This window comes from Calidris pugnax, unplaced genomic scaffold, assembly GCF_001431845.1.
Source record: "Calidris pugnax isolate Ruff unplaced genomic scaffold, ASM143184v1 scaffold739, whole genome shotgun sequence".
Classification (NCBI taxonomy): domain Eukaryota; kingdom Metazoa; phylum Chordata; class Aves; order Charadriiformes; family Scolopacidae; genus Calidris; species Calidris pugnax.
Genome location: NW_015091432.1, coordinates 45,760 through 60,194, shown reverse-complemented (window position 1 = coordinate 60,194; position 14,435 = coordinate 45,760). Strand labels below are relative to the sequence as shown.

General features: G+C 42.7%; 1 protein-coding gene across 1 annotated transcript in view; it reads left to right on the top strand.

Moving 5' to 3' along the window:
- The first annotated feature begins 7,095 nt into the window (after positions 1–7,095).
- The window catches only part of LOC106899660 (butyrophilin subfamily 3 member A2-like), an 8,399-nt gene continuing 1,059 nt past the window's right edge, over positions 7,096–14,435 (top strand). The window contains exons 1-6 of the mRNA XM_014961548.1: positions 7,096–7,263; positions 9,410–9,550; positions 11,305–11,661; positions 12,035–12,319; positions 13,218–13,316; positions 13,717–13,743. Of these exons, the coding sequence (XP_014817034.1) occupies positions 9,478–9,550; positions 11,305–11,661; positions 12,035–12,319; positions 13,218–13,316; positions 13,717–13,743 (841 nt within the window). The 5' untranslated portion in view covers positions 7,096–7,263; positions 9,410–9,477. The remainder of the gene's footprint in view (positions 7,264–9,409; positions 9,551–11,304; positions 11,662–12,034; positions 12,320–13,217; positions 13,317–13,716; positions 13,744–14,435) is intronic.

Genomic DNA, 14,435 nt, shown 5'->3' with positions numbered 1-14,435 from the left:
AGTTTAAAGCATTTCATCTTGTCTTTTGAAATTAGCAGGATCCTCTTAGCAAAAAAACCCAAAAAACCCTCATGAGTAAATTCCCAGGAGCAATGTCACTGCATTGATCTCCCTGTTGACTCCCATTAACATTTAAAAGAGAAACTTGTGATTTAACAAGTATGACTGATTTAACAATCAACATTTTAAGGATGAACTTGTGATTTAACAAGTGTGACTTTCTCCAACTTCTCCCAAGATCTTTGCTTTCAACTCACTGCTGAACTAATCCGAACTCACAGCATTCTCACAGTAAAGACACACAACTCAAACTGACTGATGAACTAAAAAGGCACATCACAACTTAATTATAGATATAACAGCTCCTGATTTTCTTTGTTTTTTCTCACCTCTCCAGTCACTGATGTAATCAAGTGCTGTCAGAGAGAGGTATTCCCATCTGAAAATTGCATTAATACATCTACAGCAGGTACGTTCGTTCCCGCCAGTGCAATGAATAGATAATACCAGTTAATTCAAGTATCATAGTAAATGCAGTGGGTTTTCTTCATGGATTTAGCAAAGGTATAATTTCTTACCTGAATAGTAAGAACCTTAAGACCTCTCTATGGAATATGGCTGTGGTGAACCTTTGTCCCCATATCTTTATTACCACTGAAGTTTGTGATTATATTTTCCACATCCAATCAGAAAGGATTGGGGAGTATGACTGGGGAAAGGGTAGCTGCCAGGATTCGTATTACAAGACCAAAACAGCTTCTTGCTTCCCAATTCATCTCTCTATGTTCCTCGCTGGAACAAGGTAGGGATGTTCCTCCTCATCCTCCTGTGCAAAATCGTTCTCTGTTCAACTAGCATTTAGCCCAAAGCACTGCAGTAAGACTTACAAGTATGCCATGAAAATTTACCCTGGTACTTCTTTTCTATCACACACTCACGTGTTTCCCTCTGTTTGCAAATATATCTGGATCTTGGTATTGTTGGGATTTTTTTTCTGTATCGTTACTCTTACGTCCCGTTGAAGATCAGAAAGCAATTTCAGTCAACTTTCCTCTCATTTTTATCCTTCAGCTTTTCTGACTCCTGGCCATGCTGTGAACAGGCAAATAGTGCTCTCAGGAGAATGCTCATTCCTCCAGGCTGTACCCAAAATTATTGAAAAGGGATGTCCTGGAACTTTTATGTGTGGCACTATAATAGCATGCTTTGATTTGTTTTGTTTGGTTTTGTTTTTTGGTTGGGTTTTTTTTTGGTGTATGTGGTTTTTGGGGTGTTTTTTGGGATAGCTAAAATGCTGCCCGGGAAAATAAATAATAATAGTGAAATGAAATGAAATAATGAAATGAAATGAAATAAAATAAAATGAAATGACATGAATAAAATAAAATAAAATAACCTCTTTGGAACCTCCTCTGGTACTTGTGATACAAAGAGAGAGAATGCCCCCAGCACTCAGTGTTGGGTTTTCCTCAATACTCAGTTGAATCTACTTTCAAACACCCTTCAAGATAGCTAAAGGAAAAAAATATATTCTTTTCCCTTTACACCAGGACATCTGGTACTGGTGCATTTGTGTTATACCCTACAATCACATTGCAAAAGAGACTTTTGAAGGAGCAGGAAACAATTTTGCAGTATGGTCTTTCCAGACACAAAACTGAAGAAAGAAGGAGATTGCTTGAAAGTGAAGCTGTTGAATGATGAAGCCTACCATGACACGAAGAGTGCAAAATGTGATGCTTTCTCATGTGAATCGTGACATTTTCTAGATGGTGTCATCCTTGATGAGGTGAATTCCACAGGTCCATCTTGCAACTTCATCGGTGATGATCCCATCTAGAAAATAGGCACATAGAAAGCATGTGTTATCTTTCTTAGGGATGCAGGTGGAGGAAAGGTGTTTCGGATCACCCCAGCATCTCAACAGGATTCCCCATATCATCTCTGTTTGGATGGTGCTGCCAATGCCCAGGAATACAATATTTTGCCTGGGGGAGATTTTTAACGTCCCAGATTAAAGACCATAGACCTTTTAGGCACCACTTCTTGGTTCTGCTGAATTTGATTCAACTTTGAAGAAATTAAGGCGGGGATATTTTAGGTCTGACAAATTCTCCTGATAGACATGACTTGCATTATGAGAAATGTGATGTATGAGAGGAAACCTGTTAAACAGGTTTTGGTGATCAGAAAAAAAAATATCTGTATGTTTCACATAGAAACATATATATGTTTCATAAAGACATGAGGTAGCAATGTCTGGGCTGCCTTTAGCTGAATAGCAGAGAATCTGTTGAAACTGCACTAATCTAAATGCTTAATATAATAATCCACTACAGATTTTTGAGAAAAATAACTGGTTTCTTTTGAACTCTACTACTTCTACTGCACTGCCTGTTGTCATTAGAAATTCTTAGAAAACAAGTCCAAATTCCCAAACAAAAGAAGATGCCACCATGCTTGGGCTCAGCAGGGAGAAATATCAACAGCAGGTCTTTTCTGCTGAACTAGCATGTAACTTCCTGAGAAGATTTTCGTAGAATCATAGAACCATCTGGGCCAGAAGGGACCTTCAAAGGTCATCTAGTCCAACCAGCAGGGACACCCCCAACTAGACCAGGTTGCCCAGGGCCTCGAGGCAACCCCAACCTCGCCCCAAGGTTGAGCTCACCTTGAATGTCTCCAGAGAAGGGGCCTCAACCACCTCCCTATGCAACCTGTTCCAGTGTTCCACCACCTTCATAGTAAAGAACTTATTCCTAATGTCTAATCTAAACCTGCTTTTCTCCAGTTTAAAGCCATTACCCCTTGTTCTGTCATTGACAGCCTTTGGAAACAGACTCTGTAGGCCCCCTTCAGGTACTGGAAGGCTGCTATTAGGTCTCCCTGGAGCCTCCTCTTCTCCAGGCTGAACAATCCCAGCTCCCTCAGCCTGTCTTCATAGCAGAGGTGCTCCAACCCCCTGATCATTTTAGTGGCCCTCCCCTGGACCCACTCCACCAGGTCCATGTCCTGCTTATATTGAGGGCTCCAGACCTGCACACAATACTCCAGGTGAGGTCTCACCAGAGCAGAGTAAAGTGGCAGAATCACCTCTCTGGACCTGCTAGCAATGCATCTTTTGATGCAGCCCAGGATGCAATTGACCTTCTGGGCTGCAGCTGCCCACTGCCTGCTCATGTCCAGGTTCTCATCCATCAGCACCCCCAAGTCCCTTTCCTCAGGGCTGCTTTCTAATACGTCATCCTCCAGCCTGTACTGATGGTGAGGATTATTCTGACCCAGGTACATAACCCTGCACTTGCTCTTGTTGGACCTCAAGAGGTTTACTTGAGCCCACCTCTCCAGCCTGTCCAGGTCCCTCTGGATGACATCCCGTCCCTCAGGTGTATCGACAACACCACACAGTTTGGTGTCATCTGCAAACTTGCTGATGGTGCACTCCATCCCTCTGTCTGTATCGTTGATAAAAATGTTGAACAGTATCGGTCCCAGCGCAGACCCTTGAGGAACACCACTTGTCACTGCTCTCCATCTGGACTTCAAGCCATTGAGTACCACCCTCTGGATGTGACCATCCAGCCAGTTCCTTATCCACTGAACAGTCCACCCATCAAATCCGTACCCCTCCAATTTGGCGAGCAGGATGTCATGGGGGACTGTGTCAAAGGCCTTACAGAAGTCCAGATAGATCACATCCATAGGTCGTCCCTTATCTGGTGACATAGGGACTCTATCATAGAAGGCCACTAGTTTAGTCAGGCAGGACCTACCCCTAGCAAAGCCATGTTGGCTGTTATGAATCACCCCCCTGCCCTCCATGTGCCCAAGCATGGCATCTAGGAGGATCTGTTCCATGATCTTCCCAGGTACAGAGGCGAGGTTGACAGGTCGGTAGTTCCCAGGGTCCTCCTTTCTACCCTTTTTAAAAATGGGTGTGATGTTTCCTTTCTTCCAGTCTGCAGGGACTTCTCCTGATCACCATGATTTTTCAAATATCATGGAAAGTGGCTTGGCAACTACATCAGCCAGTTCCTTCAGGACTCTGGCATGTATTTCATCAGGTCTCATGGACTTGTAGATCTTCAAATTCCTTAGATGGTCACATACCATGTCTTGACTTACAGTGGGATGGACTTTGTCACCTGGGTCCTCAACTTGTGTGCCATCAACATGAGAGCTAGGAGGAAAGGGGTTGCCAGTGAAGACTGAGGCATAGAAGTTATTGAGAACTTCCACCTTCTCCCCATCCGTTGATACAAGTTCCCCACTGCTGCTCATTAAGGGGGGGGTACGTTTTCTTTAACATTCCTTTTGTGGTTAATGTACCTGTAGATGCCTTGTTTTTCTTTCCATCCCTTGCCAAGTTCAGTTCTAGCTGTGCCTTGGCCTTCCTGACGTCATCCCTACACATCTTGGCAGCGTCCCTATACTCTTCCCAGGATGCCTGTCCCTTCTTCCATTTCCTGTGTAGCCCCATCTTGCCCCTTAGTTTGACCAGCAGGTCTTGGCTCAACCATGGTGGTCTCTTGCCCTCCTTGCCCATTTTCCTACATGTAGGGATTGAGATCTTTTGTGCTCTATAGAGAGCATCCTTAAAGATCTGCCAGCTCTGTTCTGCTCCCTTGTCCCTGAGGGCCGTTTCCCATGGGGTCCTATTTACCAACTCCTTGAAAAGCTGGAAGTTTGCTTTCTTAAAATTTAGAGTCCTAACTGTGCTTCTCGTGGGCTTCAAACTTCTGCACTAGGGCATGATCACTGCAGCCCCGGCTGCCTTCAACTTTGACATTTCTGATGACTTCACTTGCATTTGTGACCAACAGGTCCAACAATGCATCTCTTCGAGTAGGGCTAGTTATTTCTTGTCTCAAGAAGTTGTCATCTAGGCACTCTAGGAGCTTTATGGAGTGCTTGCAGCCAGCCGTGTTGCTTTTCCAGCAGATGTCGGGGTGGTTAAAATCCCCCAGCAGGATGAGAGCCTGTGATCGTGATGCCTCCTCAAGCTGGAGTGAGAAGGCATCGTCGACAGGCTCCACCTGGTCTTGCGGCCTGTAGTAGATTCCTACCACAAGGCTCCCTTTGTTGTCCCAATCCCTAATTCCTACCCATAAACTTTCGACCTGGTCATGGCTACTCTTTAGCAACAACTCTTCACACTCCAGCCACTTCTTTACATAGAGGGCAACACCTCCACCCCTTCTTCCTCTCCTGTCCCTTCTGAACAGCTTGTAGCCATCGATGGCCACACTCCAGTCATAGGAGTCGTCCCACCAAGTTTCCGTAATTGCTACTATGTCATAGCTCTCCTGTAGCAGGACAGCTTCCAGTTCCTCCTGCTTGTTGCCCATGCTGTGTGCATTGGTGTAGAGACACTTCAGCCGGTCTTCCAGCTGTGTGTCCTTCTTAGAGGGGCATCTCACTGATCCCCCAACATGCTTTGTGCCAACTACCTTTCTGTCTCCTATTGACTCAGGGGCTCTTGGTCTATCTCTGCAAGACCTTGACTTTGTTACAGTGTTCACAGCATGTGTCAGTGCAACAGGTTGGAGGCCCTTGCTATCATTACGTCCTACCAACCCTGATGTGTCATCCTGCCACTTGCCACAGACCATTCTGATACTCTTGTCATTTCCCACTTCAAGTGAGATGGCAGGCTGAAGGCTCTCCTTAGGCTTATTAGGCTTATTTTGATGTCACTCATCAGAAGCTATCAGACATAGATAGTAGATTGCTATTTTGATATTACCTAACATGAGCCAAATCTAGTAGTGCCTCTGAAACGATGAGCCTCTCTGTAAGAGAATTGCAGCTGCACACTGGAGGCATAATTGGCAAATAACCAATCCCTTTGGTTGTCAGGGCAGTAAGACAGCATTTTCTTTGCCACAGCTGTTGAGTTACTCTTTAGGAAAAAAAAAAAAAAACAACAATAAACTTTTACAGTTCTACAATAAACTTTACAGCTTTTTTTTACAGTGCATCCAGTGAAAGCAGTACCTCTTTGCAAGTTCCCATCTCTTTGTTTCATAGAGGTGGTGTACATGAAACTTTAGAAACATTTTTGTCATATTTTTTGAGGATGCCATGTGTGAGGGGAACATATGCAAATAATCAGAAAACTTCAGGTTTTGGTCAAAATTTTGGTAATGGGAGCCCACCTCCATGTGTCAATATTTAGCTTTCCATTAATTTATCAGGATCATACTCAATGTCATCTCTGTGGAGAGACATTGCCTGCATTTTCAGACATAACCTGCATGTGAAACAAGCAATTATTTTCCTGAGATTGTGAAAGAGAGTGGAGTTTGAGTTATGACTCATCTCATGATATGATAATCCACCATATTTGACTAAAGAAATCACAAGCTGCTGTGACCTTGGCTGTTTGAAGGTGAGGTTTCTCGTCCCAACCGGATGATTATTCTCCCCCTACAATCAAAGGAGGGGCAGGCAGCTCTGCAACATGACTGGTCCTAGCTGAGGGCCATAAAAGAACCCCAGAGTTTCAAACCTAGGTGTGGCCCCATACCTCCAACACTTTTGTATGCAGAATCTGTCTCACCTTTAAGTGAAAGGGAATTGAGCCCCATTTAGATGTTCATTAGTCTTTTTTCTTCGTGAAGGGCCTGAGTCTTGTAAATTATTTTCCCCCTTGCTACAGATATTAACTTCCTCTCTCTCTAGTACATAAAAAAGATGGTGTAATTGAATCATAAGGTCTTGCACTTAAAAGTTCTAAATTGTGCAGTTTCTAAATATCTATGGTTTCCTAAGTGGTCTCTGTTTTGTATATTAATACTTCTAAATTCACATCACCCGAGTGGGTAATGGGCTCATGCAACACCCCATTTTGGATTATTTACCTCCCATTCATGCCGTTTTCTCAGTTTTATTTCATTGTCAGAAAGCCATACTAGAAAATGAGTTGCACTGCACAAATACAAAACCATTTGAAACATAACCCTCTTGCTGTACTTTGGATCTATGTGTGTAGGCAAATCAAGCCTTTGGATAACTCCTGTGATAGGCTGTTGTTATCTGCAGGTATTGGCTGGAATGTTACACCCAAGGGCAAGAAGTTGCTCATGGTGAAAGTTCAGCTTTTAATACTTTCAAGCTTTAGTGAGGAAATCGTTGAACTCTGTCCCCTCTATAGATATAGAAAAAAGAAAGTATGTGTGTTCGGGTGATACAAGCCAAAGGTTCCCCACTTCCATAAGGCATGCTGAATTTAAAATGGATACTTTGGATCTTGCTATTCAGGTAAGAAATTAATGTCTGGCTGAAACAGAATTGTGCATAATTAGGTTTTTGAAGGGTTCCCCAGGGAATAATTCCTCTATGGAATTAGAAAGGCTTCTTTCTTGCCTGGATCAGTGGGAATACATTACAGTCCTTTGTGGGTGCCATTTTAATGAACTCGTTAAAGATCATTTAAGTTTCTTTTTATTTACTACCTTAATGTAATGAATAAAGCAGTCTACTTCTTAAGAGTGGATAACGCTTAAATCTGATCTATGAATCAGATGCTGCCTGCTACCAACCTTTATTAAAGAGATTAGTCGCTGAAATGCTAATCGTTTTTTCCTAGGTTGCTCAAAGTAGGTAGTTTGCTGAAACTGTTGTGATGCATGGGCTTTGTTTGAAAACTGCAAAGTACTGATTCTGAAACATATTTCCACTTACAAAAGCAAATTTATTTGTTCTTTTTATGCCAGTAATAAGGACGTTATGTGTTTGTCTAGTAGGTATATACCAGTACATTATATATATATCTATATACACACATGGCAGAGATAATCTTAATTAATGGATTATAACTCAGGAATAAATTTATTCTGCAGACAATCAATAGAAAGGAATAAGATTTTTGCATTCATATATGTGCAAGCAATAAATCTTCGATGCATTTGTGGCACTAATTTGTCTCCTTTGTAAAAAATATTTGGCCTGTGTCCGAGATCCTTTAGCTTTACATGGAAGAGTGTAAAACAGAAGCTGTAGCTTTGTAAAACTGTAGATTTGTAAAACTGTAGCTTTGCTGGGATATTTAATCCTTTTTGTTTCTCCTTCATTCAGTCTAAATCTCGGAAAAGCTCCCTTTGCATTCGGGTGAATCATCATTCAACAGGAATAGAAATGGAAGAGTGCAGATTGCAACAAGGGGGTCGGCATTTTGCACTCACAATCCCCAGCTTCCTTTTGGATTCCTCAGTGCTTCATGCTTCTCCTGTGTTAGGGAAGCAAAGGTGCTCATGGGTTAGCAAAGAGAGCAAAGATGAGTGTGGCTTAGCCTTCACGAGGAAGTGAACTCCAAGTGTGTTCTGCAGAGCTTGCCTATTAATAGAAATGCTCCTGGGCTCGAAGGAAACCAGTCCCTTCCCATGTTGTCTTTGGTGATACAAGTAGTCTGGGTCGGTCTCATTTTTTTAGACTTCTCAGGAAAAGCTCTAGGTGGAGGAACGCAGCTACAATTTATACTAAAAAAACTGCTAAATCATTGAAGGGGATCCTGTGCTCCTAAATTTAGACCCCTAAACTCTGTATGCCAGAGTATCCTTTGACTTTCTTTACAGGAATGGATAGGTTGTTTCATTTCACCTGCATATTCCTCTCCAAGGATCCACATACACTTAACTGATATACAGCAGGTGAATTCCACCCGTTGCTGCTTCTACTTTCTGTAAAAGCCTGGAATAATAATTTGAAACCCAATGTGTGTTACTTGGGTCAGGAAATTCCCAAGTTGTACCTATGGCTTCAAACGGCACGTGTATCTGCTGATGTTAGAAATATGTAAGCATTTCATTCAAAACTGCAATGATGTCGAAATTCATTCTTTTTGCCTTCTAGCATTTTTGAATATTCCTTCTAGAAATTTTAGCTTCTTCCTTCAAATAACAATAACAACAGAAGCTTTGACCAAGCAAGTATGAGTAAGGGAAGGAACATATGGCCTTTCCACGGCCAGTAGATGCTCTCCAGAAGGACTTGGAAATTAATGAGCTTTTTAAAGATTTCTGTCTGCCTTATGGTCTCACCTGCCTGAAGTCAGACACCTCCTATTGGGTTTAGGTGTAGCTTCGCGCCATCTAGAAAAATGTTGCTGTCCTGGGTAGAAGTTTCCTCAACACTGAGTGTGTAATGGACACTTGGGGACCAGGCCTGTGAAGTGCCCTTAAGATCCAATACCGTGTCCTTCTAAGTCTATCAAAAATACCTCTCTTTTCTCTGATGGCCAAGCATAAGTCTTAGAATCACAACTTCCTTTAAAAAACAGCTTATTCTGTCATTTTCCTAATATCGCTCAGATGATTTCCCTGTGTCACTTCATATACAGGAATGTATAGACAAACGTATGGCTCTAGTTTGATTCACTCTTCTCATTTTCTGTTCTGTGCTTGAAAAGATTACAGGAGTCTTGTAAGGTTTGCCACGGAAGTTTTGCTTATTGATGTCTTACAAAACTTCAAGGCGATGGGTTCCAGCTATCAGCCGGCGACAACTCTTCACATCATTGTTTTTCTGCAGATAATTCATTTGGTCACAGGTAAATCCAGGTTCTGTTCCAATCACAATTTTATTTAAAAAGACATCTAATTTCCAGAGTTAGTGGATAGACCTAGAACTAAAAGAAATAAAGAAACAAAAAAGGAAAGGTTGATTCATGGGGTTTTTTTTGGCAACGCATATTATATTTGCAATATATCTGAAGAAATGCCTTTATATATGTGTGTGTTTGTGTGTGTGTATCAGACACTCATTCCCTCCACTCATTTTCTGAAGCCAGAAGCAAACAGTAACATTATATGAAATCGTAATACACTTCAATCAGGCAGGTAGCACAAGGACTAGACAATACTAATGACTCACTTAAACCTTCAAGATAGGATTATAAATAGAGTCACAGCCCCCTCCACGTCCAGCTGGTTTTTGGGGAGCTTCCTTTCTCTGTTTTGGAGTAAATTTGCAGCTTTGCTGACCCTGTCTCTTTATCACGCTGAGAAAGGTTGGGCTCCTTTTTGTATCTCCCACTTTAGAGTAGTAATTGAATGGGGAAGCAAGCTCTGTAAAGGGCCATTAGTATTTTTGCTGTTTAACCGCAAAACCAAGCTTGTCCTTTTTTGCTAAAGGCCATTTTGCAACAAGGAGTCTGAGTCTGAAATGAAATGTACTTACTCTGGAGTGTTTCATCGCCAAATGCAGGCATCCTAGTGAAAAGACTATAGACAGCTGAAATTAGGAAGGCAAAATCCTATCTTTGTGAGTTCTGGCTTTACAAAATGAGCTAGTTTTTCTGCATGATGAACATTCCATTTCTACCTCTGGACCAGTCTACAGACTGAGCTCAGTATTTTCAGTAACACCTCTTTGCAGTTACTCTACACTCTTAGGATGTGGTAGTGGAGAAGGATGGCAAAGGATGGCAGGGGCTTTCAGTTACAAAATTGTGCTTGTCTGTGCTCATATGGACCTACAGAGATGTGATCTGATTACTGTCACAGGAGGTTTTGCACTCCAATCCTCTTGTCCCAGAAGCCTATGTCTGGTAAACTAGCCTTTAAAGTGGGAGATAGTGGGACTTGCTCTTGAAAGAACATCCTGGTGCAGAGCATTTTCCAGTTTTTTGATTTTTACTAGAGAAGAGTAGCTCCTTTTTCTTGCGTTAACATGCCTGTACATATTCCAGTTTCCTATAGGAAATACTAATGATAACATTTGTGACAGTATTGCATCCAGCTCTGGAGTGCTCAGTTACAGGAAAGACATGGACCTGTTGGAGCGGGTTCAGAGGAAGGACAACCACAAAAATGATCAGAGGGCTGGAGCACCTCTCCTATGAAGTCAGGCTGAGGGAGTTGGGGTTGTTCAGCCTGGAGAAGAGAAGGCTTCAGGGACACCTTATTGTGGCCTTTCAATACTTAAAAGGGACTTTTAAGAAAGATGGGACAAACTTTTTAGCAGGGCCTGTTGTGACAGGTGAAGGGGTAATGGTTTTAAACTAAAAGAGGGTAGATTTAGACTTAGATATAAGGAAGAAATATTTTACACTGAGGGTGATGAGACACTGGCTCAGGTTGCCCAGAGAGGTCGTGTCCCATCCCTGGAAACATTCAAGGTTTTGAAACATTCAGGCTGGACAGGGCTCTGAGCAACCTGATCTAGTTGATGTCCCTGGTAATTGCAGGGAGGTTGGCCTAGATGACCTTTGAAGGTTCCTTCCAACTCAAACTATATGATTCTATGATTCTATGATTGATTCTATGATTCTATGACAGGTAAGATTTACAAATCTTCTTGCAGGCTCGTATAAAATTATTCCTCCTGACAAACCTGTCACTGGCATCATTGGAAAAGGAGTCATCCTTCCCTGTCAACTGAAAGTTAACATAATCCCTGAGAGACTTTCGGTTCAGTGGATATTTACTGGAAACTCCAAAAGGATTGATGTGACTACTTACGATGGAAAAAACACATACAATCCAGTTCATGAGGATGAGACGTACCGGGGCAGGACAAACCTTTTTCAGTCTGAATTTCATAGGGGAAACCTGTCTCTTCACCTGAAAAACGTTACGCTCTTGGACAAAGGGAAATACACCTGCAGTGTCTTTTTTGAGAACTGGTACGATGAAGTGGTGGTTGACATGAACGTGGCAGGTGAGTGAATGCCAGGCATTTGCTACTTCTCCCTCAAACTAGTTGTACAACATCAGAAAGGTCTATGGGGTACCAATGGGTTGGATTCATCTCATCTGCTCTTAGCCATGTGAAAGCCCAACCTCTACTGTAGGTTAGGCTACCCCTATTGCCAGCAGACTAGGAATAGTCATAGATGCCATTTTACCATGTTTTACACAGAGGGACCATAGGCAACACCTCCACTAATGTAACACAGGAAGAGCTATTTACCAGCAATTTAATGAGAACTAAAATTTCAATTCTGATGAATTACTGACAAATCTGGGGAACCTTCCCACCATGGTCATCTTGTCTCCTGTTTGCTGGAGCTTGTTTGTTTGTGGTTCTACAGCTAAAGGTGAGGAGTCTTCAGTTTTCCTGGATGGTCATGTGGGCCAGGGCATTGGCCTCACCTGCAAGTCACAAGGATGGTTTCCAGAGCCAGAAGTAGTTTGGCTGAACAGCAAAGGACAGGCACGGAAGGAGGAAGTGACCACCCAAAGAACAAAGACTTCTTCAGGGGTTTTTGATGTTGTAAGTTCCATGAATCTCGAACCAGGATCTGACAAGGAAGTCTCCTGCAGAGTAGTCAATAACCTACTCAATGATATGTGTGAATCTCGAGTCCTGATTTCAGGTGAGTGGCCTCCAGGATCAACTGCTCTCAGGACCAATTGGTAGGCTGCTGTCCATTGTCTCTCCATTGACCCTGGAGTGATTCTGGGAACCAGCCCAAGCACAAAGCACTAGTGTTTAGATGGAAAACATGATAAGAAGTTCATCTTTATGTCATAGACCAGTACTTGTCACATTCAAGATGCATCTTAGCTATAAATACTAATGGGGAGCTCTTGTTAGCTGCCACCTCATAGCAGTGTGCCAATTAGGAGAGGGAAAGATTGAGAGGTGCCAATGGGGCGAACAAAGGTACTATACGCTGCTGCCAGGGTACCCAGCACCATGACCTGAGACAGCTGGAGTGCACCAATAGGAGATGATGAATGTCTGCTCCCACCCCTTTTTCTCTCCCTAACACCACCATGATTACTCTCAGATTCAGCATGTGCCTCCCTCTAGATGGAATCTTAGCCTGCAAAGCAGGCAATCTTATTTCAAAAGGGGACTAGGGAAAACCTTTTCTTTCCAGCTGAAATGCCACTGACGATTGTTGTGCTCTGCTGAAAACTTCATTTTGTGGTTCAACAGTGCAAATACTGGCCTCAGAGATGGGCTGCTCAGCACATCTCCCTCATAAAGGGGCAGTCTGAGTCTGAATGAGTACGGGTGTAGGAGCACAGTTTGAGGGCCTGAACACAGGCATCTAATACTATCCCTGATGCCCTGGAACAGCTGGAAGCACAAGGATGTACAGGGGTTCAGGGGAGACCTGCAGCCTTTAGGGGTGGCGGGAGGAGACTGTAAAAAATACATTACAGCAAAAAAAAAAGGCACTAGATACGTACGCTTTGTTCACTGGAGCCTGTCATAGCTCTTTCTCAAACATTCAGTGAAAGCAACGATATTATGTTTTACAGATGTCTTCTTTCCTTCCACTTCACCTTGGATGACGGCCTTCCTTGTAATTTTATTTCTTATTATCGCTGTTTCTGCTGCTATAGTTTATAAACTAAAAAGTAAGTATTTCCACCTACAACAGCAGATATGGAAGTTTTTATCTACAATGCAAAACAGTTAATGAAATCTTAAATAACATTTTAACATGAGATTTGTAAAGAAACATAAGGGAATGAGAGGAAGAAAGGAAAAATTAACACACATAGAGTTAAAAGTAGAGTATGGCTGTGAGCTGCAGGTGTATGAATCTTTTACAGGGATGTCACCCCTATGAGATGGCATTTTGTATGGTCCCAGAGATTTACAGACACAGAATATGATTTTAGCTTTTAGAATACTGGATTTGTCAAAAATTTCCCATTTTAAAATAAGAAATCTTAAAATTATACTTCAATGCAATGATAGATACCTTGTTTAATTTTTTTTTTTTTTAAATAAAACATTTCCTTGTTTTTCCAGGTAGTTTTACACAATCCCGTAAAGCAGGTGAGTAATGAAAAAGCTAAATATAAACCCACATCAACAGGTTTTAGGAGAAAAATTTATGCTTCTGAGCCAGCAACAGTCTCGGAAGCAGTTTTATAGGTGTGATACTAGTGCAGGCATGTTCGATATGTAAGTGTTTCAGTTTTTCAGAGCACCAAGGTGAAGTGGGGGTATTTGGACATGGCTCAGCTCCAAGTACTGCCCCTGGAGCTCAAGCAAGGAGCTGTGCTTCTTTCACTCATAGAGAGATCTCATTATTATGCACCCTCAGCAAATTTGCAGACGACACCAAATTGGGTGGGAGTGTTGATCTGCTGGAGGGTAGAGAGGCTCTGCAGAGGGATCTCGACAGGCTGGATGGATGGGCTGAGACCAACGGGATGAGGTTCAATAAGGCCAAGTGCAGGGTCTTGCACTTTGGTCACAACAACCCCAGGCAGCGCTACAGGCTGGGGGCAGAGTGGCTGGAGAGCTGCCTGGCAGAAAAGGACCTGGGGGTGTTGGTCGACTGTCGGCTGAACATGAGCCAGCAGTGTGCCCAGGTGGCCAAGAAGGCCAACAGCATCCTGGCCTGTATCAAGAACAGTGTGGCGAGTAGGGCCCGAGAAGTGATCATCCCCCTGTACTCGGCACTGATGAGACCACACCTCGAGTACTGTGTCCAGTTTTTGGCCCCGCACAATAAGATGGAC